We start from the raw sequence: 25,523 nt of genomic DNA, 5'->3' as shown, positions 1-25,523 counted from the left end.
TCTCGCCGGTGCTGAATTTTTACTTTGCCAGCAAACACCGCCTAGTAATACGAGAGGGCTTGATACATTATGAATGAGCGCGGCGGTCAGTTCCGACTTGTACCGCCTCCGAACACACGGTGGCGCTATTTACCAACCGTAATTCAAAAGTCGACTGAAGAAGTTCGCCCGGAGCTCTGAGGGATCCGGGGTCCCCAACACGAAAGAATTTTGCTTTAAACTAACAACAACAACAACAATAACAAAGAAATAATGGCACAGCGAATGGCAAAATGTTGCCGATGCTGCTATTATTTCATCATTCATTAACTTAAATTGTGAGGTAAGTTTATTGTTCCGATCGATAACTGGAGAAAACAACGCCCCTGTTTTGTTTATTTATTTATTTATTTATTTATTTATTAACACAGTCGCCCACCCGACTGCTTCCACCGGCCGCTTTAACGCAAATGGCTTTATCAAAGCGAGGAAAATGCCTTCGTGTGGCGCGGCGCTGCCTCCTGAGCTCATCCATTCCTCGCGTAATCTCCAAATTACGCACAAGCGATGCCAATTACGCAGAGCGCAGCTCAACAAACGCCCCTCCTCGAAGGGTCCAAAAACATGACATCACGGTTTGCAATTCCCACGTTCAGTCCAACAAGCCGGGACGACTCCGCGGAGCTCCACAACACTTGGCCGTTTTCGGATGAGGACACTTAGAGATTGAGTGGAAGTGTAGAGTTGCAGTAAAGACAAAAGATTTCTGCGTGAAGTTCGCACGTTTGTTCCATTGTTTGGTTTTTAATCGTATCATGAGAGGACCATTTCGGATATTTTTCTGTCTAATGCCAGAACAGTAAACCATTTCTTTTCTATTTTTTCAAAAATAATATATTTCTTATCTTTTTTCTTCTTTTTTTTCTTCAATGCTTGGATACATGGACCTATTCAAAGTTTTCACATGATGGATTAATTATGCGAATTCCTGTGGATGCGTGTGGAGATTAAACAGTCGACATAAAGAGACTCCATGTGGTAAATTTGACTAAAGCTATGGAATTTTCTTTGAGAATTTATTTATTGACAGTTTTTGCCTCTTTCATTAAGGTAAGTTTCCTGTATATTTGTCGCATCAGCCATCCTCCTGTTATACTTGAGCCGCGTTTATGTAAGCAGACGCATCTGATCTCTCTGTAGGTTTATTCTCCAGTGGCACAACCTGTAAAGCATCCGGGTAGGTGATTTAGTTGCTTAGCCTCAGTAAGAGCAATTTGGTCGGTTAATTTCTGAACTCAAATGATGTAAGTGGACTTTTATAGGGCAATCAATGGAAATCTTAATTTGAAAAAATGACATGCTTCTGAGTGCTGGACTGTAATTAATCATTTACACTTTTTTCATTTATTGTATTGCAGGCAAGGAAAAGTCTTAAATTTAGTAACAGTATTAGCTGGATGAAATTAAAAAAGATTCAAAGACATTACTTATTACTCTTACCATTATGAATAGCATTTTTCCTACAACAAACACCATAAAATCAGGATCAAGTTGATATGTAATTTTCAGGAGGCCCAAATTCTAGTGAAACAGCTCCAATGCATCAGAAATACAGAATAAACTATGAGTAGTTGGTAAAATTTGTTACATGTGCTATTGGTCAACAGTTAGTGTAAATGCTCTTGTGTAGTTGGGGTAATAATTATTCCAGCTCTCTGTTTAGGCCTGCAGGTGTTGGGCACAGCCTCACACTATTGGCCTCTTGATGCTGTGGACGGAATCCAAGAGCTTTGGGACGAAATTGGAAACAGACCAGGTTACGTTAACGGCAGCAACATAAGTAAGCGTAAACAGAGACATACTGCATGCAAGAATGCACGTCATATTTGTCTTGGTCTAATTGCACACCGCATGGTCCTGAGCCGTTTTTCCCATCACTTTTCCCTGAATGTGTTGCTGTGTTCTGAGCCATCACATAGTGTTGGAGAAATCACAAAGCCAAGTATGCAATAGAAAGAATTTGCTGTAGTCAGGACCTGTATATTTGTGGGTGGTCTGACAAAAAAACAACAACAACAATATATTATTATCGTAGTTTTTTAAATTGGATTTGTTTAATGTTGTTTATATCTATAATGTAATCATGTAAGAGGGATCAGGTATAGACGTGAGAATGATGTGTGGCGTCGCTCAACCAGTGCCGCCGCCGTGCGCTCAGCTCAGCATCGCTCTGTCTCATACCTGCGCACCACATCCCTCCTGTTGTCTTCCCTTCACTGTGTCTTCTGTCATGTGTCCACATAGGAGGGAATCAGTGCTTGTTCTTTCTCTCCGTTGTCATTGTCCAGCTGTCAGAGTCCACAACCACACTGTGCTCCCTTCCTCCCATAATTCTTCCTATGTATATACCAATGACTCTGCCTTCACTAACATTTCTGCGACAGTAGGTGAGAATCAGACACTCTTTGCGCTCACTGAAATGTACCGGGGGCATCAGACCGCACTGCTTTGTTTTGCTGTCTGTGACTTCATACCGTCAAATGGAATCATTTCGCTTGGTCATGTTGCTTTTCAACCACCTGCTCTTCGACAAATTTGGATGTAGTTGGTAAAAAATATTCTCTTGAAGAACAAGGGAGTCAAAACGTATTAAAATGATAAGGGTTTCAAGACTAGCTTGAGTTGACAAGCTAGTACTGAAATAAACAGCAACAACAGAATAGCTGGTATTAAAATTCAATGACACAGAGTGTTGCATTCAATTTGTTGTACATTTTATACACATTTCCATGACAGATGATGGTTTTAGCTTGTAGATATTGTAAAGATCTGCCGACATAAATTAAGGATACCTTTATCCTATTTATAATTATTTGGGAATTAGGAGCGGAATACAGCAATTTTATGGTGTTTTCTGTGAAACATTATACTGATTTAATTATTTGTGAAATGCTGAACTGCTTTTAAACTCATGCCTTGTGGATCAAGATGGTTTTAATTGTTGGGGAGAAAGTTTGAGGTACTCAGCCATTTTTGCCCTTGATTTCTGCCCGCTTCAGACATTGTTGAGGGAATGGTCAACAAGGGCATATTTCTGAACGGGGACAACGGCGGTACCTTTCTCCACTTTGGGAGCTACCAGAACTCTTGCATTAGCGACCCTACGTTCTGCGGCCCAGAGGGTTAGTGCACTGTTGCGTATATGCAGATGATCATCTTCCGATTCGTTCAGTCTGACCTGAAGTAATACGCCTCTCATTTTCCAGGGATAACCTTCTCCTTTTTCTGGAAAAACCACGAGGAAGAGTCACGCTTTGCCGTAGCCTCCGGAGGGAAAGTTATCTCAAATGGCTTCTCGGTATACACCAATCCCTTCGGTGGCTACGTGGAGTTTTACACTCGAGGCAACAACCACAGATGGAAAGCCAACATCAAAGTTCCAGGTACTTTTGCGCCACATCATTTTGAGTTTACTGGCATTTGCACCAAGATTAAATGTATTTTGGTGACAAACCTAGAGACAAATTGGTGTAAGGTTATTGAGATGTGGATATCTGAAATGATGGTGACTTTTTCTTCCCATTTGATTACTAGAATATGTTCAGTCAGAGTTGGGCAGTGTTTAATTCTGCTTTTGATAAAGAGGTGTAATCAAGATAGATCAAATTAGTTTGTAAACTCTATTGTCACAATGAGGACATTTGTTGAAATAATGAAAAGGTCCGATGGTCTCAAATGACTTCAATCATTTTTTGGGGTTTTGCCTCGCCCACATATGAGGCATTCATGGTGTGTCCCCATTGTATTGGTGTTTGAGAATGGGCTGACCCAAAAAAAGAAACGTGACGACAAACAGACCAGTTTCTCAGGTGTTTCACAAGTATGAGGAAAATATCTGACAGCCACTTACTGAACATTACGATGCCTCTATGAGCAAAGCAATTCTTGCTGGAAGTTATAAAAGGAGACAAATTGAGGACCGGATTTGTTTGAATGGAAGTGGCCCCTTAGCACATGTGGTTTATATTTTGTCAAGTGAACTGTGTTAAAGCCGTTTTGTTTTTTTCTGGTGAATGTGTTTCTAGTGTAATTGTCTTTTGGGATGTCGAATATTTTTCTGTTTTTCAAACAAAGGGTGGTACAGTGTTTATAGCGATGTATGAAATACATTTTCCAGGGGGGTGGGGGGGTGGGGGGGGGGGAATCACTGTTCTTGTAGACTCAAAGGAAAATGTTCATTGTTTATTCAAAACAAAATGTAAAAATTCTACATAAATATTTAGAAGTTAAAATATGCTTAGCAAAAAAAAAAAAGAGGAAAAAGTCTGATTAATATGCTTCAATGTAACCCTCCGGCATAGTGGTCACTGCAATGGACAGCTAATTGAAATTTAAAATAAGATATGAAACCAGCCATATGAAACTCATTTTATAGTCTTAAAATAGACTTTGTGTTCTCACCTACTTACGTTTTGTCTTTTAGGACCTTACTGGACCCACATTCTCTTCACATTTACGAAACTGGACGGCCTGAAAGTCTACATCAACGGGACTTTAAATGCCAGTGACCCAGACGGCAGCAGTGTTACACAATTCTACGGTGACCCCTATGCTGACCTTGTCATTGGAACAGGCAATGATAGAGCTTATGGCCACTATGTCACGGGCGCCTTTGACGAGTTTGTCATTTGGGAGAGGGCTCTTTCGCCAAATGATATTTTGCTGTACTACAACGCAGCCACAGGTAGGAAGACAGCAAGGTTGAATAAAGGAAATGCATATCTGTCACACCTTCTATTTTGCATGTTGTAAATTTAACTCACGGACCTCATGAATAACGGAAAGATATGACAGCACTCGAGCCAAAGAAAATTTGTTTTTATGACCTCACACACACAATAAATGTCATTGTCCGAATAGTTTTTGCCTTATAAGTATTTATAAGAGAGCAGATGTGTGGTAGGTCACAAGGGGTAGACCATTTTAATTTAATATGACACACTGCAACACACAAGTACAGAGCACTAGACTGCTCGAGTTCACTCAGTGTTTGCCTCTTTTGGTCAGCAGAGTCCCATTAATGGAGAAGAACCTTTGCTAAGTTATTTGTTTGTAAATGACCCATTTCACAGCTGTCAGGGAAATGATTCCAGCCTTTTGTATTTTTTAATTAATTTTTTTTTTTTTTTGCTTGACTACCTCTTACCACATTCTTGACACTTTTTGCGTGCTGTAATTGTGTCTTCACCAGACTGAGTGGTATGTAATAGTCACAATCTTTATCCCTCACAGCTGGTTCATCAGCTGGTCTTGCTTTCTCCTCCAAAGCCGTTACCACAATAACACTATATTCATCAAACCCCTTTGTGTTATGGTTACGCAAAAATAATTCTGCTTCTCTGTAGCAAGCATATGAAATGCTGCATTGAACCAAAGAAGTACAAGGAATGGTTTGGACTGATGTCTTTGACATATGTCCATTTATGGCTGTTCTTCTGGTCGCCAGTTACAGCTGTTTTTATTAAATGACAGGAAGACATAAAATGGACTAGAGCCTCGCACAGAAGCTAGCGGAGGATTGCTGCGTTGTCGACTGTCCCAGTTCTGTGGCTTTCTAATCTGTCTATTTTCATGACTTGGCAAAGTCCCCCTGCTTTGAACCGCAAGCTGTACAGTGATACAAACCAGCAATAGCCACTCGGTCACATTAATGCTTGTAGAAAACAAAAGAAAATGTAAAACACTGAGCATCTTTCTTTTTGTTTCTCTAGGCCAGGAATTTGTTTCTACTATACCACCCACAGTCTCCGAAGAGGTCACATCAACAGCACCGTCAGTTGTAAGTTCAAAAACATTACATACTACCTATCGTTAGTGAGTTTCATGTTTGAGAATGTGGGGCCTGGCGACAGAGAATAATTCATACTTCTTGTGAGGATATTAGACTTTTTAATGACCCTGCTAGTGAGTGAACGTGTGTTTCAAATCTAAAGAAAGAAAATGTTTGACCTTGCACAGCATCTGGATGGCTGGATGGTCATCTTGCCAGTCTAAAATGGAAAGGATTTTTTAGTCAGTCTGAAGATTCCATTAGCTTCCTTTCAGTTGCGATGAAACCCGGAATATTTTGTCTATCAACGTCCCAGAAGAAAACAAAGAAAGTATACAGGAAACTTGCTGTTGCTAAAGGGCCAGTTCAGGTGCCATTAGTCAGTTATCCACTGAAAAACGTACTTGACTTTTTCTCCGTGGAAAACTGCTTTCTTTTCCTGTGAAACACTGCAGCGTATTGTGCAACAGGTTGGTAAGACCATCTAATGTTCCCCTATGCAGCAATTGAAGACTTTTGAGGCTTTAGTTAGCAGCTAATTGTCATCTGCTGGGTCTCCTTAAGTGCAATAAACAAAATATTTGTCTGTTGACGGTCCTTCACATGAAAAGACCAGTGACTGATAATAATGGGTATTCAAAATTCTTTATGATCACTTCTGCTACCGCTTGTCTTTGGATGGACAGGAGGAGCTTTAGAAAAGGAGTATTGAGAGCACGCGTGAATAGACTTCCTGTTTTTAAAGAGACGTGGATGCAGAAACGAGACAAATAAACAGAAAAGTGGAGACAGCTGCTCAGGTCTTTGACCCATAGAGCAACACCATAATAGGGGTATTTTCTAAACTTGGACTGTGGGCTATTCTGCTTGAACACCCTCCTCGTGACAGTCGCCTTGGTTTGGGTCCTGATTGTTGTCTCCCCAGACCGCCTCTGAAGTGAGTCGTCCTTTAGTCATCCGTCCCTTCGAGGAGGTCCAAAGCTCCAAGGACCCAGGGCCCATGCCAGTGTTCAGCTTCCTGAAGGAGATGCCCAATAGGACCATTCCTCATAACACTGCCAACAACCTCACACAGGTCTCATACGTGCAGTCCAACAAACACACACAAACAGAATGCCCACCCGTGTGATGCAACAGTTCCGTGATGTCCTTTTTCTTCCACGCAGACTTTTCTCAAAAGTGTGGAAGAAGTGCTGTCCTCTCCAGGCCTGCCAGAGGTAAATGAGTTTGCCATGGAGTTGCGCAACTTTTGAATATGACTCACTGCGATGTATGCAACTCGTTGTATATCTGAATCCGAGGCTCACATGAAACTTGAGTGTGAAATTTTAAACTGTAGTTTTTTTTTTTTTGAAGTGGTGCCCGAAGCAACAGCGGTGTCAGCCTGTGTGTATCTGCACAGTATTATTGTACGGAGTCAAATCTTGCTTGTATTGTGCGCAGCCGTGTTGCTGAATTAGGCGGTGCTCCGCTACACAATGCTTTGACTGTAAATATGCAGCTTCCTGTATGCCACAAATCTCAGGCCTCAATGCAAACACGTCACTGCCAGAAACTACACATTCTGAGCAAGTGTGGTTTCAGCACAAAGGGTGCTCTCAGGACAGACACGCTTGTTTTTCTAGGAACAAGCTGAAACAGATGTGAACATATGAGAATGCAGAACTTGGACTGTAGATACAACGCTCGGTCGAGGCCCCCGCCATTGCTCTCTCATATCATAAACCAGACTGTGCTATGAAATTTCACTCGTTATCAGCAGATTTTCTCACACATGTTTTCAGCCTGATTCTAAAGACAAAGCAGCACGTGGTTAATTTAAGACACATGCACAATTTGCCACTGCACTATTAAAGAAGCATTACCTTTTGCACATGATTGATCATTTTAGGTTGGTAGTTCTCCTTAATTAGAGTGAAACTACCATTGGACGGATTTGCCATTTGCGACTAAATGTGTCTTTATTTTCCTGACACGAATGGGAGTGTTGACATGGCGCTTGTTGTGCATCAGCTGTTTCTTTGTTAATATGAGTAAATGTTAGTAGAATTGAGTAACTACAGATTTTTTCATCTCTGCTTTTCATTTAGACAGTGGAACTGTAATGCAGTGTAGTATTTTTTTCATGCTAATGGATGCAGATATTAATTAAAAGTTCCACTCTGAAGCCACCCACAGCAACAAATTCCAATTTTAAGTACCAATTAATGCAACTGTATTAGCAAAACAGTGTTTCCATCAATTTGTTGCTGAGTTGGAAGCATATTACTTGGAACCTATTGTTTTTCTCTCGCATAAATTGAGCAAATGCATTTTTTTCCCCCAGTCAATTGAGGGGCGGGATCCTTGCAATGGATCATCGAGACTCATCATTTTAACTTTTGTCACGCAGCAGGACATGCCAGTTGTCAGCGGTCTGATAGACACTGTGGACAGAGTGATGGAACATATGGTGACGAACCTGGAGCCCAGTCCAAAGTCACTGCTCTCCCTGGGCGGAACGTCTCTTGTTGCAGGTCAGCGTTCTGTCAGCTCTTCGTAAGACGGCTCACTGCTTGTAGTCTAGTCTGTGTGTGTGTGTGTGTGTGTGTGTGTGTGTGTGTGTGTGTGTGTGTGTGTGTGTTGACATCATTGGTTTTCTCATTTTGATTACAGACCCCTCTCAGCTCTCAGCGTAATTCATAATATTTTGTTTACCTCAGTATCTGCTTGTGTGTTCTTCCCAAAAGTTGCATCACATTTTTTTGCACCCACCCTGTAACAACAAATGGCTTTTGTTGCTGGTGTTAAATAATCCCTTCTCACTTTTTCTAACCCTGACTCCCGGCCTCCCTTCTCCCACTACAGATTACTCTCTGATGAAATTCCCACAGAACTACAACCTGCAGCACTACCGCTTCCCAACGCAGGGCAAGAGCTACATTTCGGTGCCCGGAGAGGCCCTCACCATGCAGTGTAAGTGACACGTCCTGAGTGATGTCAGGATTCTCTGTAGAAAAAGCAGTAGCTTCTCCCGGTCGAGCGCCAATGCTGCGCATTAGTGGTGCTCTGATTCTGCCAAGAGAAAATTGTCCAGCTGGGAGACTCTTGTTATTGGCCTGTAATTTATTATTCCAAGATTTAAAGCCACTGAGAAAGCATACAGTGTAGGACAGGAGTGCCATGACAGCTTTTGTGTGACTTTATGGCGCACCGTAGAAGTCCAGCTATGACTTTACTGTTGGCAGTTACCCTTTTATCCGAGGCAGAACAAATGTGAGAGAGGGAGGACCCTCCTCAGCCTTGCGCAGTCATTTATGAGAGTGGAGTCACGTACGAAGGGCAGCAGTGTCCGTCGGCATGAAAACTGTTTGACTTGTTGCTGTAACGATGTAATTTACACAATTTGGGATAAATAAAGGTATTCGAATTCTAATTTGAATACTAATTCATGTTCACCTGGCCTCACCTGACAAAAATAAGACCCTGAAATTAACACATGCGCTAACTTCTTTAAGAGCTGTTTTTGTCATTGAAATAAGCGTTTTTGCTCAACTCAATGGAGTCACATGCGAAGAGCAGCAGTGTCGGTCGGCATTAAAATTGTTTGACTTGTCGTTGTAATGATGTAATTTTCCACAATGTAGGGTAAATAAAGCTGTTCTAATTCTGATCTGAATGCTAATTCATGTTCATGGTCTGGTTCCCCTGGCCTCACCTGACCAAAATTAAAACCCTGAAATTAACGCATGCGCTAACTCCTTTAAGAGCTGTTTTTGGAATTACAATAAGTGTAGTTGCTCAACTCAATATACACACTGGTGTGTCTGGAAAATTTATTTTGAAATCAGCGAGCTTTTGTTGTCAAAAGCACACGGGGCCCAGGAAGAGGGTCTTTGAACGACGGAACAGGGCCATTAAGGATTTCCTCCAATTTCATTGTTTATCTCTCCGTGCTGAGGTGGGACCGAGCTGGATGATAGGTCACATTATGGGAAAGGGGAGTGGGGGTGGGGGTTGGGGGGGCGCGGACCCCCAGCTCTGCCGGTGAAGTCATAGAGTTCTTTCATAAGAGCTCCCAGGCTGCACATGGCAGCTAGCTCTCTCCCTTTCACTCCTGTGCGAGTAAACTTCTCTCCCATTAGGCTGCCCGTGCCAGAGAGCGCCCGCAGGCCAGCGCTAATGAAATGGCCTTTATTGTTTGCGCTTTAGCAGCCCCGCACCACATTCCCGAGGCCGCGAGCCCCGCCGTTCACCTTTAACCACCGCGTGTTGTCTTCTCCTCCCCAGCTCAAACCACTATCGTCGCCCTGTACTACCACAATATGCACAGCTACTACAAAGAGATCAGTCCCGTCAAGACCAGGTAAGAGGACGGTACAGCACCTGAAGCGAATCCTCCATTAAAGTGGCGCTGCTGCACGTGTTTGCCATTTAGACTGAGCCACACTCACAGTGTTGAGTTGGTCTTATTTTGAAAAAGTACAGTGTGTATTTCTTCACATTCTGTGTGGGAATGTAATTTAAGAGTTGCCTGCACTGGTTGGGCAAATTACCATAAAAGTACACCTTCGCCAAAGCTAAAGCTGATTCTGATACACAGCGCTCACTAATATGCACACTATGTATAATATGTTTGGTTGGTGGCATCCTTTGGAATTGTGTAGGGGTAACCGGACAAATGTTAGTCATTAGGTTTCGCTCAATTTTTCAACACCAAACAGCACCAAAACAACATCTTACACATATTAATATAAAATGATAGGAAGGATCTTCGGCAAAAACTAACTTTAGGCTAACTCAAGTTCCCATTTTAGCCAAAGTTCTAGTAAATATCATCATAGTGCATCAGGATCATCGTATACAGGAGGCAGCTGGCTGAGATGCTTTGGCTTACCATTTGGAGGCTGACATGTGGCCATCTTCATGTACAGTACAAGTAGTATTTGGTCCTGTCTTTCAGTTTGTAAGTCTTTTTTCCATCGTAACAGAAGGTAGCACTGATAGCTTTGGTATCTGTTTACAACTCCACAACACCTCAAATGGACGACTAATACAGTTATATTAAAGCAGCTCTAGGTAGCAAACTCGTAGCAAGCTCAAGTTACCTAGAGCTGCTTTAACAACATCTGAAGACGGGAACGTAAAATAAGTTCCTGCTTGACTAGAATAAGTCTGAGAGCTCCATAAAGGTGGCTAGCAGTAGACTAGCAGCAGGCACATCTCTGTGAATGAAATGTCTTTTGAGGTAAACCTAAAAGTAGGGGGTTCATTTTTCGTAGGGGGTTAACTTTTCAGATTTCTACAGGGTTTCTACCACAAATGCAGCTACATGCAAAAAAAGATTAAGAGTTGGGCCTTTGTACTTTGTGTGTGGCGAATCATGTCCACTTGAGTCGAGGGCGCTTCCTGAGCCACAGAACGGCGAGTGCCCGCGGCCAGAGCCTTATCTGCCTGCCGGCCCCTATCTTTTATCTTACCACTCAGCCTCCACTGACTGATACACCCTGCTATTAGCTCTACACATTAGCCCCAGTTAAAGTCTCATCACCGGGACCACTCGCTCCGCTTGAGCGGCTGTGTTTACTTTCCCCTGGATCCTGACATCACCACAGTGATGAAGACATTTGTTTTCCCCACTTTCTTCTTCAGTGGAAATGAAAAAACAGAATGTGAGACACGCAAAACATCACATTGAGAGGTTATTTTGGGCAGGTCGGTCACTGTTGGCCCCCGCAGGGTTTTGCCATAGGACAGCAAGGTGACGCCTGTTCGATATGTGTGTGTGTGTGTCACATGTCAGGCCGCCTTGAAGTTCCGCCTCCCCTGGCTGTGTCTGTGGCGAAAAAATGTGGACAGATTATCAAAGTCCCTCTAAACTGTTACAGCTGTGAGGCTGCATGTTGATCTTGAGTGTCAATGCGGGTGTCACATTACGCTATACTCTCTCTGATTTATCCAAGTTCCTGTACACCAAGTGGTTCTCAACTGGTGGAGTCTCAGGGACCACATTTTTTTTCCTTATCATGAAGTCGCGACCCAATTTTATTCCGCAGCACTCAAATGTAATCCACAAAAATAAAAACACTAGCCCACTTTCTATCATGTGTAGTATAGAAATTATTGAAATTATTGAATTGAATTGTTTGTCCTGCAAAATAAATGCCCAGCGTTTTCTTGAAAATCCCTTTTAAAAAAATAAATAAAGTGAAATTGTCCTCATAGCCCCGACCCAATCAAAACAGCTCTGTGGCCCACTTTTGGGTCACGACCCACCGGTTGAGAAATGCTCAAGTGCTCTTTGTCACACTAATTTCAGTTTCTCTCATTCTCTGCATCTCTCCCCTATGGTCCGTCCTTCAGAATAAACGAAGCCGTTGATTTCCAGGACCACAAGATTCAGGTGGCCAGCTACCTGATTTCGCTCAAAGTGGAGCCCTCGCCGGCCCTGTCGAGCAACCTTTCTGGGGCGCCGCTTATCAAGATTGTCCTCACCCACGTCCTGGTAGGAATCGCTGATGCGCTTTTTATCTGTTGTTTGCTCCCCACGTGAGCCGGCCACACTGGGAAATTGGAGAGCCTTTCCTGCCGAGGGGTTGGTTGGGTGTGGGAACCCACCTTATCAGGAGGAAAAGCTCCATGCTTTGCCCCGTTGCTCCGGCAGCAGCAACCCCCACATATGAAAACCATCGGCGCTATTTTGGGCATTTTTTTTTTATGTAACAAGACGACTGTCTATCCCCGACTGAGGTTCTGCACAGCTGGGCCCTCACCAGCCCTCTTTGGCTTTTTCACAAGCCTCCCAGATTTTCCTAGTGGGCCATGTGGCTTCCAGAGAGAACTGATCATTGACGTTTTGAATTGCAAGCTCAAGGCTCTTCAAGAGGAACAATAACTCTCTTTTATGAAGAACAGCCACTGCTCAGGCGAGAGCCTGCGCCAGGTTTCCACTGCAAATGCAAATGAAAAGAAAACATGATGAAATTTAACATTTTAATTTGTAACACATTGGCTTGGTTCCCGTTTTCAGTAGACCCTACAGCAACGTCATTATTTATTTCTTCTTTTTTTTTTTTAAATTACAGATTGAAACTGTGCCTCCAATGTAGATACAGTGGGTAAATGCCAAGAACCTCTTCGTAGGCTTTTGTTGGCGTCGTTGCTACGCTTGGGGCCCTGTGTGAAAACACGTGTCCAGTGCATGTGTGTTTCTTGACCTGTTCTCTGTCACATGTCATTGTCCCCCCCTTTTTTTTACCCATGTGTTTTACTTTAGCATTTTTGAGCGTGGCGGCCTGGTTATTCTAGTTTCCTAATTTAGTTTAGGTTGGAGATCAGCGGTGGCTCAGTTATCAGTAAAGGGGGCAGGGGGGGGGGGGTAAGGGGTGGGGGGGGGTTGAGTGGAGGTTTGGCGACTTTTGTTCTTTTCCGAGGAATTTGTCTTTTTGTCCCAGTTGCTTTTTTTTTTGGAATGGGTTTCAATTTACAATAGTGTTTTCTTGTGATTCTGTCTTTGTGTCCTTAACTAGTTTGTTACAGAAAGTCCCCAATCTGTTGTGTCATTAACGGTGTTAATGGATAAAAAAAAATATATATTCAAAAAAAATCTTTAAAATTCCTTGAAAGATTTTGCTCAAAAGACATACGCCTGCATGTCATTAGTTCAAAAACCTTTGTGGAAACCTTTTACAAATTTAATGAAATTGTGGCAATGTTTTCAACGCCCTCCCCAATTACAAATGCTACAGTCCTCCTCCTTGAGTTCTTGGGGTGAGACTGTGATTACTGTTTGTTTTGTTTCAACACCATAGTAGTGGTTTAACATCCTATTAGTCCTCGGACAAGTTATGACGACCGTCTGCCAGTTTGCTTTTATTTTTGCTTATATGACTTTGATGGTCTCGACTTTAGATGTGAGAATGAAATAAGCTACATTCAAATGCTTTCCACTCTTCCCCCGGCCAGCTGTTTTACTAGTGTAACTATTCTCAGCTTCAGACCACATACCCCTCGGCTGAGATTTATATTTAGTAGAAGCACTCTTGGCTGTGACTGCATACATAAAAATGTCAATTTTCATAGCGATAGCTGGATTTCGTCAAAAAGGAGCTATTTGAGGCATCGTAACGTGTCTGGTAGTTGCTCCTGACAAGTCTGCGCAGGCCGAACCCTGAGGATGACGTCTCGCGGCTGCGGTTGGGCAGTTTGCTGATTTGCAGCTGAGCTTTCTGTTGATCCTCGCAAAAGCGGACGTGCGCGTCGGGACGTCTTTCAAAGTTACAGGGTGGATAAAAGTTAAGAGGCGCGCCCTTCGTCTTCTCATGATGTCATGGTTACAAAAAAAGGCCCGCGTGCCATCCCTGGCGCTGTGCTTGCCCTGCTGTCGTGGGCTCAGACCCAAACATCATCCATTCTAGTGATCGGACAGCGGCCGTGAGAAAAAGCATTGTGGAGCAGATTGATGGAACTCTGTGCAGTGCAGTTACCACTTATGAAGGTCAGAGCCATGTGGTCGGTGTCCAAATAACCTTGCAACCTTGATTGATGCCCTCGACGTACCCTGAAAGAGCCTGTTGGGATTCACGCCACAAGGTGAGCAGATAGCAGGTTCAATACCCGGACATGGTGTTATCAAGGCTGTCAGAGGCTTGCATGTTTTCTCATGCCATTTATTAGAGCTAAGTCATCACAGCTGTTGAACTCAGGTTTGAGTTGAGTAAAGCCTTCGGGGAGGCAAGGGGAAGAACCAAGGGGGCAGGTACCAAGGTCTGCAGTTAAACATTAATACCTTCATATAAAGGGGGACACCCCCTTCCTTGCCTTCTTCCGAAGCATCACACTCATGGTGTGAATTAATGGAAAGATTGATTTCACAAGCGGTTTATAGGGTCAAAACTGAGAGGATTCGAAAAGCAGATATCGGCAACGGGGGCCTTTACGGCCTTATAAAGCAGTGTGTTAGCCTGGCAGCTCTACAAAAAGAGCTGAAGGGTGGAACAGGGAAGCAGTGCCTGGATGTTCCCCCTCTGCCTCTAAATTCACTTGAGTCATTACCTTTCCCTCTTTAAAAGCCCCTCTGAGCTCAGAAAGCCCCGTCCGTGCGCACTGCTTGGGTGGTGGCGGACCGATCCGAACAAAGCTCGCCGAGTTGTTAAGTCAACTTAGCTTGCCATTGGTGAACCCAAAGTGGAATCCTAAGCAGATCACAGCAATTTCAAAACGCATTCAGTAACCAAAGCTGAACAGTTATAAAAAAAAAAAATTCTTTATAGATAGATAGATAGATAGATAGATAGATAGATAGATAGATAGATAGATAGAATGCTTTCTCTCATAAAGCAACTCAAGTATTAAACATATCAAATATAGGCTGCCCAACACCTTGAAAGAACACTAATTAAAACACATACATAGAGGACTGAAAACTCTTTTCATTCAATGTTTAAGGGCAATTTTGAGAGTACCATGGGGAACCCTTATGTGAGAATGGTAAATGGACTGCACTCTGTATATAGCGCTTTCCAGCACCTTCACTGTACCCCAAAGTTCTTTACAATGGCCTCTCGTTCACCCCTTCACTCACACACTCATGCACCAATTGGTGGCTGCTGCCACGCCCCTTTGGGAGCAATCGAGGGTTTTGCCCAAGGGTCTTGCCCAAGGACATCTTGAACATGTGGACAGTTGGAGCCGGGATTTCAACCGCCAACCCTTCCATTGTCAATTCGCGACCCGTTCAACCAAGCCACAGCCACGGCATACGAATGAATTAATATTGTTTTGATATGGCACATTAGAGTAACCACAGTTTTTCTTGATTTAAGATTTGCCGCGTCGACCTCAGCGTCACACAACTTTGTTTTTCATGAAAGGCTCTCTTACGGCGTTAGAGTAAAAAGCTCTAAAATGTGACTGTAAAACTGTCACACAATAGCAAGAGATTTTTTTTTATCCTCTTTGCAAATTATCATCTGGAAAAGCACTAAAATTGTGATACATTTTGTTTTTAATGCCGTCCCTGTCATCTGAAGAAAAAGTGACTTAAATCAAAAACGCTGCTATATATTTACCAGAAAGGAAAAAATTTAATTCACAGCATGTCTGACTTTTGGTTGTGGTCTTCTGCACAAAGACTGAGTTAGTGGCCAAAATAAAGACATTTGAGACATTTGATTTATTAAATTGGCCCAGGGGGCTTCATTATTACCATTATATCAGTGGAAATATTCTCCAAGTGACTGCACGAAAACAGTATTTGTGACTAAGTTTTCCATTAAGCTGTAGCCCACCCATTACTAGAGGAGCATCAAAGGAGCTTGACGGGAAGGACGCCTGATGGCTTTATGTTCAGACCCATGGGGCTTTCTTTGGCTGGCGAAATAATCAAATTAAACAATGAGTTGTTTGGGAGATTAAACAATAAACAATGTTTTGTTTTGGCGCTTTCTTAGGGACACTCCATCTTCTCTGCCAAAGTAATAATCAGCGCTCATTGCCAGTCTTTATTTAACTCAAAGCTCACGCCCAGCTTCAGCTTCAGCGGGCAAAGGCTGTCGATCATGTCCCCCCCACACCCATTCATATACCAACGCGCTTACAAACACAAGCTGTGGGAACCAGTGCGCTGATCAATCACAGATGGAGGTCTGGCTATTGTTGACTGGTACCTCCTCCATTGGCAAAAAATTCAGAGGCTCTGTTTTTGGCTCTTGCCATTGACATGGCAACATTTACCACACAATTTAATTTCAGCAAAGTATGGCTTGAAGGAGTCAAAATGATTTAGTCGTTATTTTTCCAACTTCAGCCTTTGGGGGGGGGCATTAAAGCAACCAAAAGAAGCACACTTGTTAGAAATGTAATGCAGACTTCTTTGTTGTGGTTGGATGTGGTAAATTTGAAGGCAAACACTGTAATATATCATATATGAATGAAATATTGAATTTTAAATGCTTTATGACTGATATGTCCCAGCAACATGCATTTTGACAGCTAACACATGATTGAACCAGTGCCATTTCAACAGTTTTAGCTAATAAGTTAATAATCATGGAAATAAAATGGGGCTCACCCGGTTTAGGTAATATCAATAAATGAAGTTGCTACACATTTGCCAACCATCGAGGCGGTTGCTTCTTGCTATTTATAACATGATAGGGGACAACTGTTCGGATGGGTGTGGAAGGCGGCAGACATTCACATGCACTAACGTGCACGTGCGACTGGTCTGACTTCGTAAACAAGATGATAAAAAGGGATTGATAACCCCCGAAGTGGGATAACATCACTTGACCTTCACATATGAATTTTTTGTTGCTTTACATGTGACAATAATGCAAATCACGTATTTCCCCTTTAAATTGAGACAAACGTAAGAGGCAACTGCAACAAGCTGCCCCTCAAAACTTAGCATATCCAGTGAAAACAACTGTCACCTAACTGTGACCTAACTGGGAGTAAAAAAAAAAAGCAAAGTCTCACTGGCGGCAATTATGATGTTGACGTTTATTTTATCAATTGCAATTCGTATTTGCGGTTTGCAGTAACATGTCCATCAAATAAAGCCAGACTGAGCCTGTTTAATGAGCCTGTCAAAGTCACACATTTAACAACAGTTGTGCTAAACAGAAGTAAAATAGTAAAACTCATGTTATTAAAGGAGTTTGCATGCTCTCCCTGCGTCAGTGTGGGTTCTCTCCGGGTTCTCCAGCTTCCTCTCACAGTCCAAAGACATGCATGCGAGTCAAATTGGGCACTCTAAATTGGCCGTAGGTGCGTGTGTATATGTGTGTGTGTGAGTGTGAATGGTTGTTTTTCTTTCAACGTGGCCTGTGATAAATTGGCAAATTGTCCAGGGTGTAACCCCACCTTAGGGATAGCGATAGGCTTTAGCAACTTTAGCAACTGAGTGTAGGGCAAGCAGAGATAGGAATGAATGGATGGATGGATGTATGGATGAATTAATGAATGGATGGATGGATGTCTGGTCTCAGCTTGGACACTCTTTGGTCCTGTTCTTGTCTTGGTCTTCAGATGAGTTCAGAATCCAGGCAAACTGGTCCTGGTGCAGTCATTATTGTTAAACAACCATCTTGCAACCAATAAGATGCAAGATTTATTTTTAAAAACATGTTCCAAACAATGTTTTTTTTTCCTCCATGCACATAGTTTCTCTCCCATATTTACAATGAATTGAAACATGAAGAAAGGCATGTGCTGTTGTTGACATGAGGCCATGTATGTAAGCGATCAGGTCGTTGGGGGCCCTGAAGTGGAGAGCTCAGAGCAGAAACCCCAGAGTGGTCAGGACCAGGTTTGGTTTTCTTAAACATTTGAAGCAGATGTACGCTGGGGGGAAAAGACGTTGGGTCACATCCCTGAAGCCATTGCCTGGCTTTTGCGGCAGAGAACCTGTGCAAATAGGAGGAAAAAAATGTGTCCTATCCACAGAAGGTAAAAAGGCAAAAAGGTAAAAAGTGGTGGAAAATGCAATAACAAACCATCATTTACCACCGTGCTCTATTTTTTCTGATTCTGGCCTGTTGGTTCCAGAATCTACTAGAAAAAAAATATTTGTATGTTTTGAACTCATGGCAACTGTTCTAAAATTGGATTGCATGAAGCTGTGTGGAGTTATTGTCAAGTTTGCTGGACATTTCTACAACTGTTTCCCCTCAGTTTCCGAAGGGAAAAACATTCAAGTGAATAAACGCAGAAACCAGAGTTGCGTGTCAGGGCCTTTGGTGAGCCTCTCCGGTCGGATCCCTCCATTCCTGCTCGCCATATCAAAAAACAACTCTGACCTTCTCTTGTGATTTCAACGTCACACTCTTCCCTCACACCCTGCTCGCCCCTCCGCGCTTCCCGCTTGCTCTGTGCGTCCGTCCACCTCAGTGACTGAGCTGACGCCGCAGCTGCACAACCGACTACAAATCCCCAGAAACCATGACCTCACTCCGAGCCAAGTTGTTGCGACACGCTGAATGTTGGAGCTCGGGGTTGACGTTCGCTTGAAAGGCTCTTCGACCACAGCGCGCGAGGTCCGCACTCCGCCCGAGGCTCGGCGTGTCGGCGTCTTGTTCTAATTTAGCAATCTTGAGGCTCCTCGACTTCTCTGCCGTCTCCATTTCTTTTTTGGCCCTGGCCGCTCTTTTTGAGGGCGCTGATTAAAGTTACGCTAAAAGCACGGTTTGTCTTTCCCACTGCAATCAAGTGTTTCCTTCCTTGCCTAAATTTAACAACAGCTTTCAAGAAATGCGTGCGCTGCCGCCTTTGTTCTCGCACTAGAACGACTCGGCCGTTGCCAGAACCTGCTGCTTCTGCGTCAGCCGGCTCTCCGTGGACCCATATTGTAACACTTATGGAAACAGAATATGGTGGTAGCTTCACTGCCTCTAACCCCGACCTCAGAAATCCTATTTCCACCAAATGCAGACAGCAGGGTCTTAATTGCAGTCTGGCTGCAGTGCTCTAAAGTATTTGGAACATTTGAGGGGAAAAGGAGACGATTGCTCAGAGACTTGCGTCTCCTTTTTCTGCTGCTGTTTAAACTTAGCCCTGCCGAAGCCTGTGTTTAAATTTATCTGCTCTTTAGCTCTTGCGGAGATGTATTTTTGCAGGCCCTGGGTGGAATGTGTGGGTGTTTCAGGGAGTCAATATCATTGTTGGCCCATTGTGTCACTCTGGCCTAACATAGGGCAACGTTAGCTCTTTGCAGACCAGCTGAGTTTCAGTAGCAGACCTGTTATGCTCCCTGTTGCTGAAGTCATTGATTTTAAGATCAGGAACCTGCATAGGATTTACTTTTAAATGCTTTTAAAAGACTGCTCAGCTTTCAACTCTCATATCTTGCTCAGTCGTTTTGCAAACCTCTAATCGGACGCCTTTTCAATTGATCATCCAGTGAACTCCATAACCAATCACTTTAATCAGCTACTGCTCGGATCAAGCGGCCGGGGTCTGACAAGTATCAGCGCCTTCCTGGTGCAGTTGATTGGCTCCCCGGCTGCCAACCACGCAGATGGAAACTGGCCCGGTCGAGGTTAGCAGGCGCAAACAGTGTTACACATTTTTCAAAGTTTTGTTTATTTGTGAAGCTTGAAAACTCTGAATGCTGCTGGCGCGGCCCGCCAGCGCGCAGCAAATCATCTCTGTGTCCAAAAAGGAACGCGCGCGGAGCTTTTTCCATCGCGTCCTTTTTAGCGCCTCGTTCAGGAACCGGCTGTCAAACGCAAAGATTTAAATTGGCCCGGAGTTGCCCGCTGTCGTGGGATTTTGCAGAGACAGATGCTGTCAGCATACGGCAGAGTTGCCAGACCGCAGCGGGCCTGGCAACTCCAGCTCTGCCAGTCAAGGGAGGTCTTAAAAACACCACAAAGGACGGAGGAGCTTGTATTTATACAAATCACCAGGCTCGCTGTCTCATCTGTGACTTTGGTACTTTTGTGATATGCTGGGCTTCATCCTCCTTCACTGTTGTTAGCCAACAGGCTGGACATTGGAGAAGCTGGGCTCTAATGAAATAGCGAAGCGCCACAAAAGGCGGAGCCTCATCCACATGTAAGTTGCAAGGAGGCTAACTTTGTAGCTAACTGGTTACATGCATATCTTTCCATACTAAAATATAATGATAATAAAAATATATATTTAAAACACTTGAAAAAATAGTATTTTTCCATCTTGTTTGCGCAGTAATATTTTAGATCTACTTCAGGATTCTAAATACTTGTACCACTCTTGCTAGCTGCTCCTGAGTCTGAGGACATGCTTGAGGGCTGATGGCACCTTGGCAATCGCACTATTATCTGTCTGGCTTCCCCAGTATCGGGCTGCCAGTCTTCACCACTCTCATATCACTGTTCCACTCTCCCTCCCTCCCTCCGTCTGCTCCTCCCACGGAGAGCGATCTCCAAGGCGGTATTTGCTGGCCTTCTGTTGTTAATAAAGACTTGAGGCCCCGGCTCCAGCTCTTGGCGGGTGACTAAGGCCCTCGGGGCACCGAGGCAGCGTTGCTGTATACGCAAAGCGCAACACTTTCTTTCCACTTCCTGTTACCATCTCCTCGATATCAATGGAAGGAAAACGCACACGCGCGCCAAAGTTTCCGTTACAAAAAATAGACAACCGTTACAAAACCATGAATGCGTTGTTGTTTTTTGTTAATGCGCGTCCCGCTTTGAATCTATTGCCTGAGGCAGATGGAAAGCAGAGGTTCGGTGGTTGCGCCAAACTGAAAGACGCAGTAAAGCACGCTGTACAGTGTTGCTAATTGCACTTGTCTTTCCTCCATCTGTTTTCGTTTAGGCTCAATAAGAAACGTAAGCTAATAAACCCAACGGGGAAGCAGTAAATGTCGCCCCCCGTGTTTCATGCACTTCTGCTTGAGGCGGGCGACACCCGGACCCTTTTGCGCTGCCTGATCTCATCAGATGACCGCTGAATCTAAACGCTCGGATTCACCTCCACCACCGCAGCGCACTTTGACCAAAGAGTTGCGTGCGCGAAGACGACAGAACTGGAGCGAGGATTTAGTTCCACGACCAGGGCGACGTATTGTGCAGCGCTTTGTAATATGAATCACCGGGTCCATTGGCCAGGAAGTGGAGAGCCTGACTGTCAGGTTCACTCTCACTTTTTCCAGAAGGAAACAGTGCAGGCGCAACCGTCTAATCATACCGTTTTGTTTTTTTTTAACCGGAGAGGCTCCGCGCTCGGGGAAATAACCAGAGGTGTGCAAGCTCTTTGGTGCACAAGCTCTCAGCCAATGAAAGCGTTAGTTTGGTTTTTGTTTTTTTCGTGTGTTTTTTTTTTGTGTGTTTTTTTGCAGATGACAGATTAAGGTGACTAGTGGTTTGACCCGAAAGCAGAGCCAAGCCTCAATTACTGCATTCCTACACTGTAGCCATTAGCTCACTGTCTCTGTGGGCTCAAATCTCATATTAAGGAATGACATGGAAAAAGTAAGTTATAATCCAATAAGATTCCCGAGGACAGAAGGGATTTTCACTCGGTGTAATAATCATCCTTGCTGAGTCTTGATCCTCATCTTGTCTGTCCTTCACGGTGATCTCACTTCTCTTTAGCGCATGTCTTCCCCACGCGGCATTACTGTAATGCCGGTGAGTTTACATTTTGGATAAATCACATTTTTCATGCTTTTATTTGGATACAATTTTTTTAAAAAAAAGTGATTTGTTGTAAAGGATTTATCAAGATTAACGTCACCTGTGTGGAATTTTATTCATAATTTCACTTGAAAAGCGTTTAAAATCCAAATAAAAGGAGATTTGATGAAGTGAAAAGGGATTGTCAAATAAAAGCATAATATATTTGTGTATATATGTATATATATATATATATATATATATATATATATATATATATACATATATATATATATGTATGTATGTATGTAGATGTATATATGTGTATATAAATATAAATACATGTGTATGCATATACACATATATACATACATTATACATCTTGCATAAAGTTTGAAAATGAAGTTGTCTGTCTTACATAAGAGTGTTTTACTTTTTCTATCTTTCAGAATAAAGAGCAGCAAGAGCAGGTTCTCAATCAGAGCAACAAAGTCTTCCTCTACTGTGCCTTCTTAGACTACAGGTACAGTATACAACTATGTTGTTCTACTCTGTTTTATGCACAGCTGACAACAGTGTGCGGTTTGGTTTAGTGAGTAACAGCCCTATGGGAAAACAAATATGATAATGGTTAAATGGAGCCAAAACACAGTTTAGAACACATAAGTCCTTTTAAAATGGGTTTATTTATGTTGGCTCGAAAGACTTCCTCCCCACACCCTACTTGTCTTGAAGCTCAAAAAATGACTGGATTGTGCTCTCAGATTGCTCTCATATACTCAGCAAAGTCTCTCTCAGCCCTGGCGGCTGTTGCTTTCAAAAACATGTCATTAATTACCTTGTGTTTACTTGGCCTCAAGAGGATTTATCTCCCCTTCCTATTTTCCTCATGAATAAGATCAAACTGTGTTTTGTTTTGTTTTTTTCAGTTCAAATGAGGGAGTTTGGTCCAGCGAAGGTTGCGTTCGCTCAGGTGGAAACATGACGTATTCTGTGTGCTTGTGCAACCACCTCACCAACTTCGCCATACTTATGCAAGTGGTTCCCTTGGAGGTATGAAAACTTGGCTTTTCTTTCAATCTCCCCCTATTAATTCTCCCTATAGCACCGATGGAGTTAAGCAATCTGTGTTTTAGTGATTGTATTAGGATTACTCATTGCTCACCACAGTATATAAGACCATAGAAGCTTATTCACGTTATTTTGAAAACAGTCCCAGATATAATGTCTCCCGTCTATATCCCTCCATTTCCCAACCAACTGGTTTTATAGGTTGTGACACTGTCTGCGTAAGTTCCTGATATGTCGAGAGCAGAAAGGCAAACTTGGGTGGCCCACTAATACAACAGTCTTAACCACCGTCCAATTATCAAATTCTTCCTTCTCAGGCAAACTTAGAAAACTAAGCCTATTTAATTGAAAACAGTGCCTGCTGTATCCAACACTACTGTATTGGTTACAAACTCGTAAACTAGTAAAAGTAATGGAATGCCGCTAACATCCAGGTACCTCAACCAGTAACTTAGTTTTCCATTATTAACAAAAAAGTGTTAAATGAAAACCAATTCCAAGATAGAACAAATCTATTTCTTATATATTTTACAAAATTTTCTGTCACATCATGAGGAAAACAAATGATTAAAAATATAATTACTGCAGTGCATAGTGCACAGTGAATAAATCATTTTCCCAAAAATAGTTGAAATAGAAAATTAGCCTAAACCATAATATAACGAATTTTAGATCCAGCATAAATCATTCCCTTTTAGAGTAGGCTTGAGATAGCCTAGCTTAAGCCTACTCATTGTCATCTACCTAGCTTAGCGAGGTCCATTCAAGTGATACAATGCCTTGTTCCAGTGAGTTTTAATAACACATGCTGCTGTTTTACATTAGTTCAATATCATAGCATCACGGCTGGCCAATATGAGACAAAGATGTTTTGTTTCTTACAATAAGTTAACGCATTGAATGAAACAGTTGTTTAAGTTTAAAAAAAAAAAAAAAGTGCAGCCATCCTTCTGTTCTATGTCTTCCTGATAGATTTGTAGGGACATGAATGGATGGAGGGCCGTGGTTTAAACCGCTTTAACCCGCCAACCAGTAGCCCCAAGCACACTGTGAGGACAGTCACATTGTGGCTTTCACCAGTGGTTTTCAACAGAAGGACCTTGGGCAGCCAAGATTAAATGTGTTTTTTTATGCCACTATGAGTCCGTGGTCAGTGCTGCACAAACAATGTGAGACCAAAAACTTAATACAGAATATGGAATAATCTTTAAATAGAACAAATTCTTCGTCCAAACCAATGCCCATTGTCACAATTGTGCAGCGGACTTGCGGTCTGTGTGCACAATGGCTTAAATATATAAAAAAAAAAGGAGCAAGCCGTGGACGAGTGCCGTATTTTAAGGAGTCCAGGCCAGCTTCATGCTATACTTTGCCTCAGCCAGTCTCTAATTAGTGGTGTGTCTCTCAGCTGCAACGGTTCATCCACCGTATCACTTTTCTGGAAGCCTGATACTCCTCTGCCCCTGTAATGACAAGGTGCATGTAAAGTCTTGACGGAAAAATCAAACCCACGCCCTGAAAATAGCTCCCAAACAACATCAATGCACCAAGGCCTACATATACCATGGGCATGCATGTGTGCATGCGTGGGTGGGTGTGCATGGAGGCCAGTTCATCTCATTCACTCTTTTTAGTTCACAGAAGAAGTCAAAGCACTCTAGTAATAACAACTCTGAGGCATTTGCCGAGTACATCATTTATTTACATATGTGAATTGAAATATTTGAAAATACATATATTGAATATGTTTCATTTCAATAATTTCTTCAATTTCAGTCGATTCACACATTCATAGATCAACACATTACAAGATGCACTTTTACTGTGGTGCATATGACAATCATGCGTGAATTTAGTTCATATTTTCAACTTTTCTGCTTTTTAAGCCATAGCGCCATTCAGTCATCACCCACCGACCTCACCCCTTCCTCACATTATTATTGTTTAACCTAAAGTCTTCACAACAAAAGAAAAGGGCAAGATTAAATCTGACAACCATTGTACAGCTAAAGAAAAATATCATCAAAGAGCACAACGCAGGCCGAGGATGTGAGGAAGAAAAGACACAAAAAAATATGTGTATGTCGTCTATAAAGGCCACAACTGTTATCTAACATTTCTATTATTGTTAAATATACAGTAGTTCAGATTGGACTTCCTTCTTTCAATGTGTCATGAGGTCAGGGTAAAGGTCAGGGTTCCATAGGGTTGAGTTTAATATACCAGCTTCAGTGTAGCTACCTTTCATTTTGGGTTGTGACGCCTGCTGTTGGTCTCTTTGCACAGCTCACCACTGGCCACCGAGCGGCACTGTCAACCATCGGATACGTTGGCTGCTCCATTTCCATCTTCTGCCTCGCCATCACTCTCGTCACTTTTGCTGTTCTGTCGTGAGTATCAGCGGCTCATCGGTTAACCTCTTTGTATTTAATGTGACGCAGGCGATATGTGATATCAAACTAGGGATGTCAATGATCGGTTGGTTCGTCAATCGACGGTTGATGACATCATCGATCGATTATCGATTCATTGGTCCAACCGTGTTTTCTTTGAGAATTTTA

The 25,523-nt window shown here is 42.8% G+C and overlaps 1 protein-coding gene across 4 annotated transcripts in view; it reads left to right on the top strand.

Moving 5' to 3' along the window:
• Positions 1-513: 513 nt before the first annotated feature.
• Positions 514-25,523, top strand: part of adgrd1 (adhesion G protein-coupled receptor D1) — a 32,468-nt gene continuing 7,458 nt past the window's right edge. The window contains exons 1-17 of one of the 4 annotated variants that reach the window (XM_076046938.1): positions 514-1,089; positions 1,180-1,216; positions 1,703-1,819; positions 2,328-2,426; positions 3,039-3,161; positions 3,246-3,422; positions 4,463-4,723; positions 5,751-5,818; positions 6,735-6,884; positions 6,976-7,026; positions 8,205-8,325; positions 8,657-8,764; positions 10,079-10,154; positions 12,152-12,293; positions 22,341-22,414; positions 22,821-22,944; positions 25,249-25,352. In XM_076046938.1, coding sequence (XP_075903053.1) covers positions 1,036-1,089; positions 1,180-1,216; positions 1,703-1,819; positions 2,328-2,426; positions 3,039-3,161; positions 3,246-3,422; positions 4,463-4,723; positions 5,751-5,818; positions 6,735-6,884; positions 6,976-7,026; positions 8,205-8,325; positions 8,657-8,764; positions 10,079-10,154; positions 12,152-12,293; positions 22,341-22,414; positions 22,821-22,944; positions 25,249-25,352 — 1,886 coding nt within the window. In that variant the 5' untranslated portion in view covers positions 514-1,035. Of the gene's footprint in view, positions 1,090-1,179; positions 1,217-1,702; positions 1,820-2,327; positions 2,427-3,038; positions 3,162-3,245; positions 3,423-4,462; positions 4,724-5,750; positions 5,819-6,734; positions 6,885-6,975; positions 7,027-8,201; positions 8,326-8,656; positions 8,765-10,078; positions 10,155-12,151; positions 12,294-22,340; positions 22,415-22,820; positions 22,945-25,248; positions 25,353-25,523 lie in introns of all 4 variants that reach the window. The other 3 variants (XM_076046937.1, XM_076046939.1, XM_076046940.1) reach the window with 3 other exon arrangements.

Source organism: Nelusetta ayraudi, unplaced genomic scaffold (genome assembly GCF_046127955.1).
Source record: "Nelusetta ayraudi isolate G7.1 ecotype Tasmania unplaced genomic scaffold, CSIRO-AGI_Nayr_v1 ptg000092l, whole genome shotgun sequence".
Classification (NCBI taxonomy): Eukaryota; Metazoa; Chordata; class Actinopteri; order Tetraodontiformes; family Monacanthidae; genus Nelusetta; species Nelusetta ayraudi.
The sequence above is the reverse complement of the archived record's forward strand: the minus strand, read 5'-3'. Positions and strand labels throughout refer to the sequence as shown.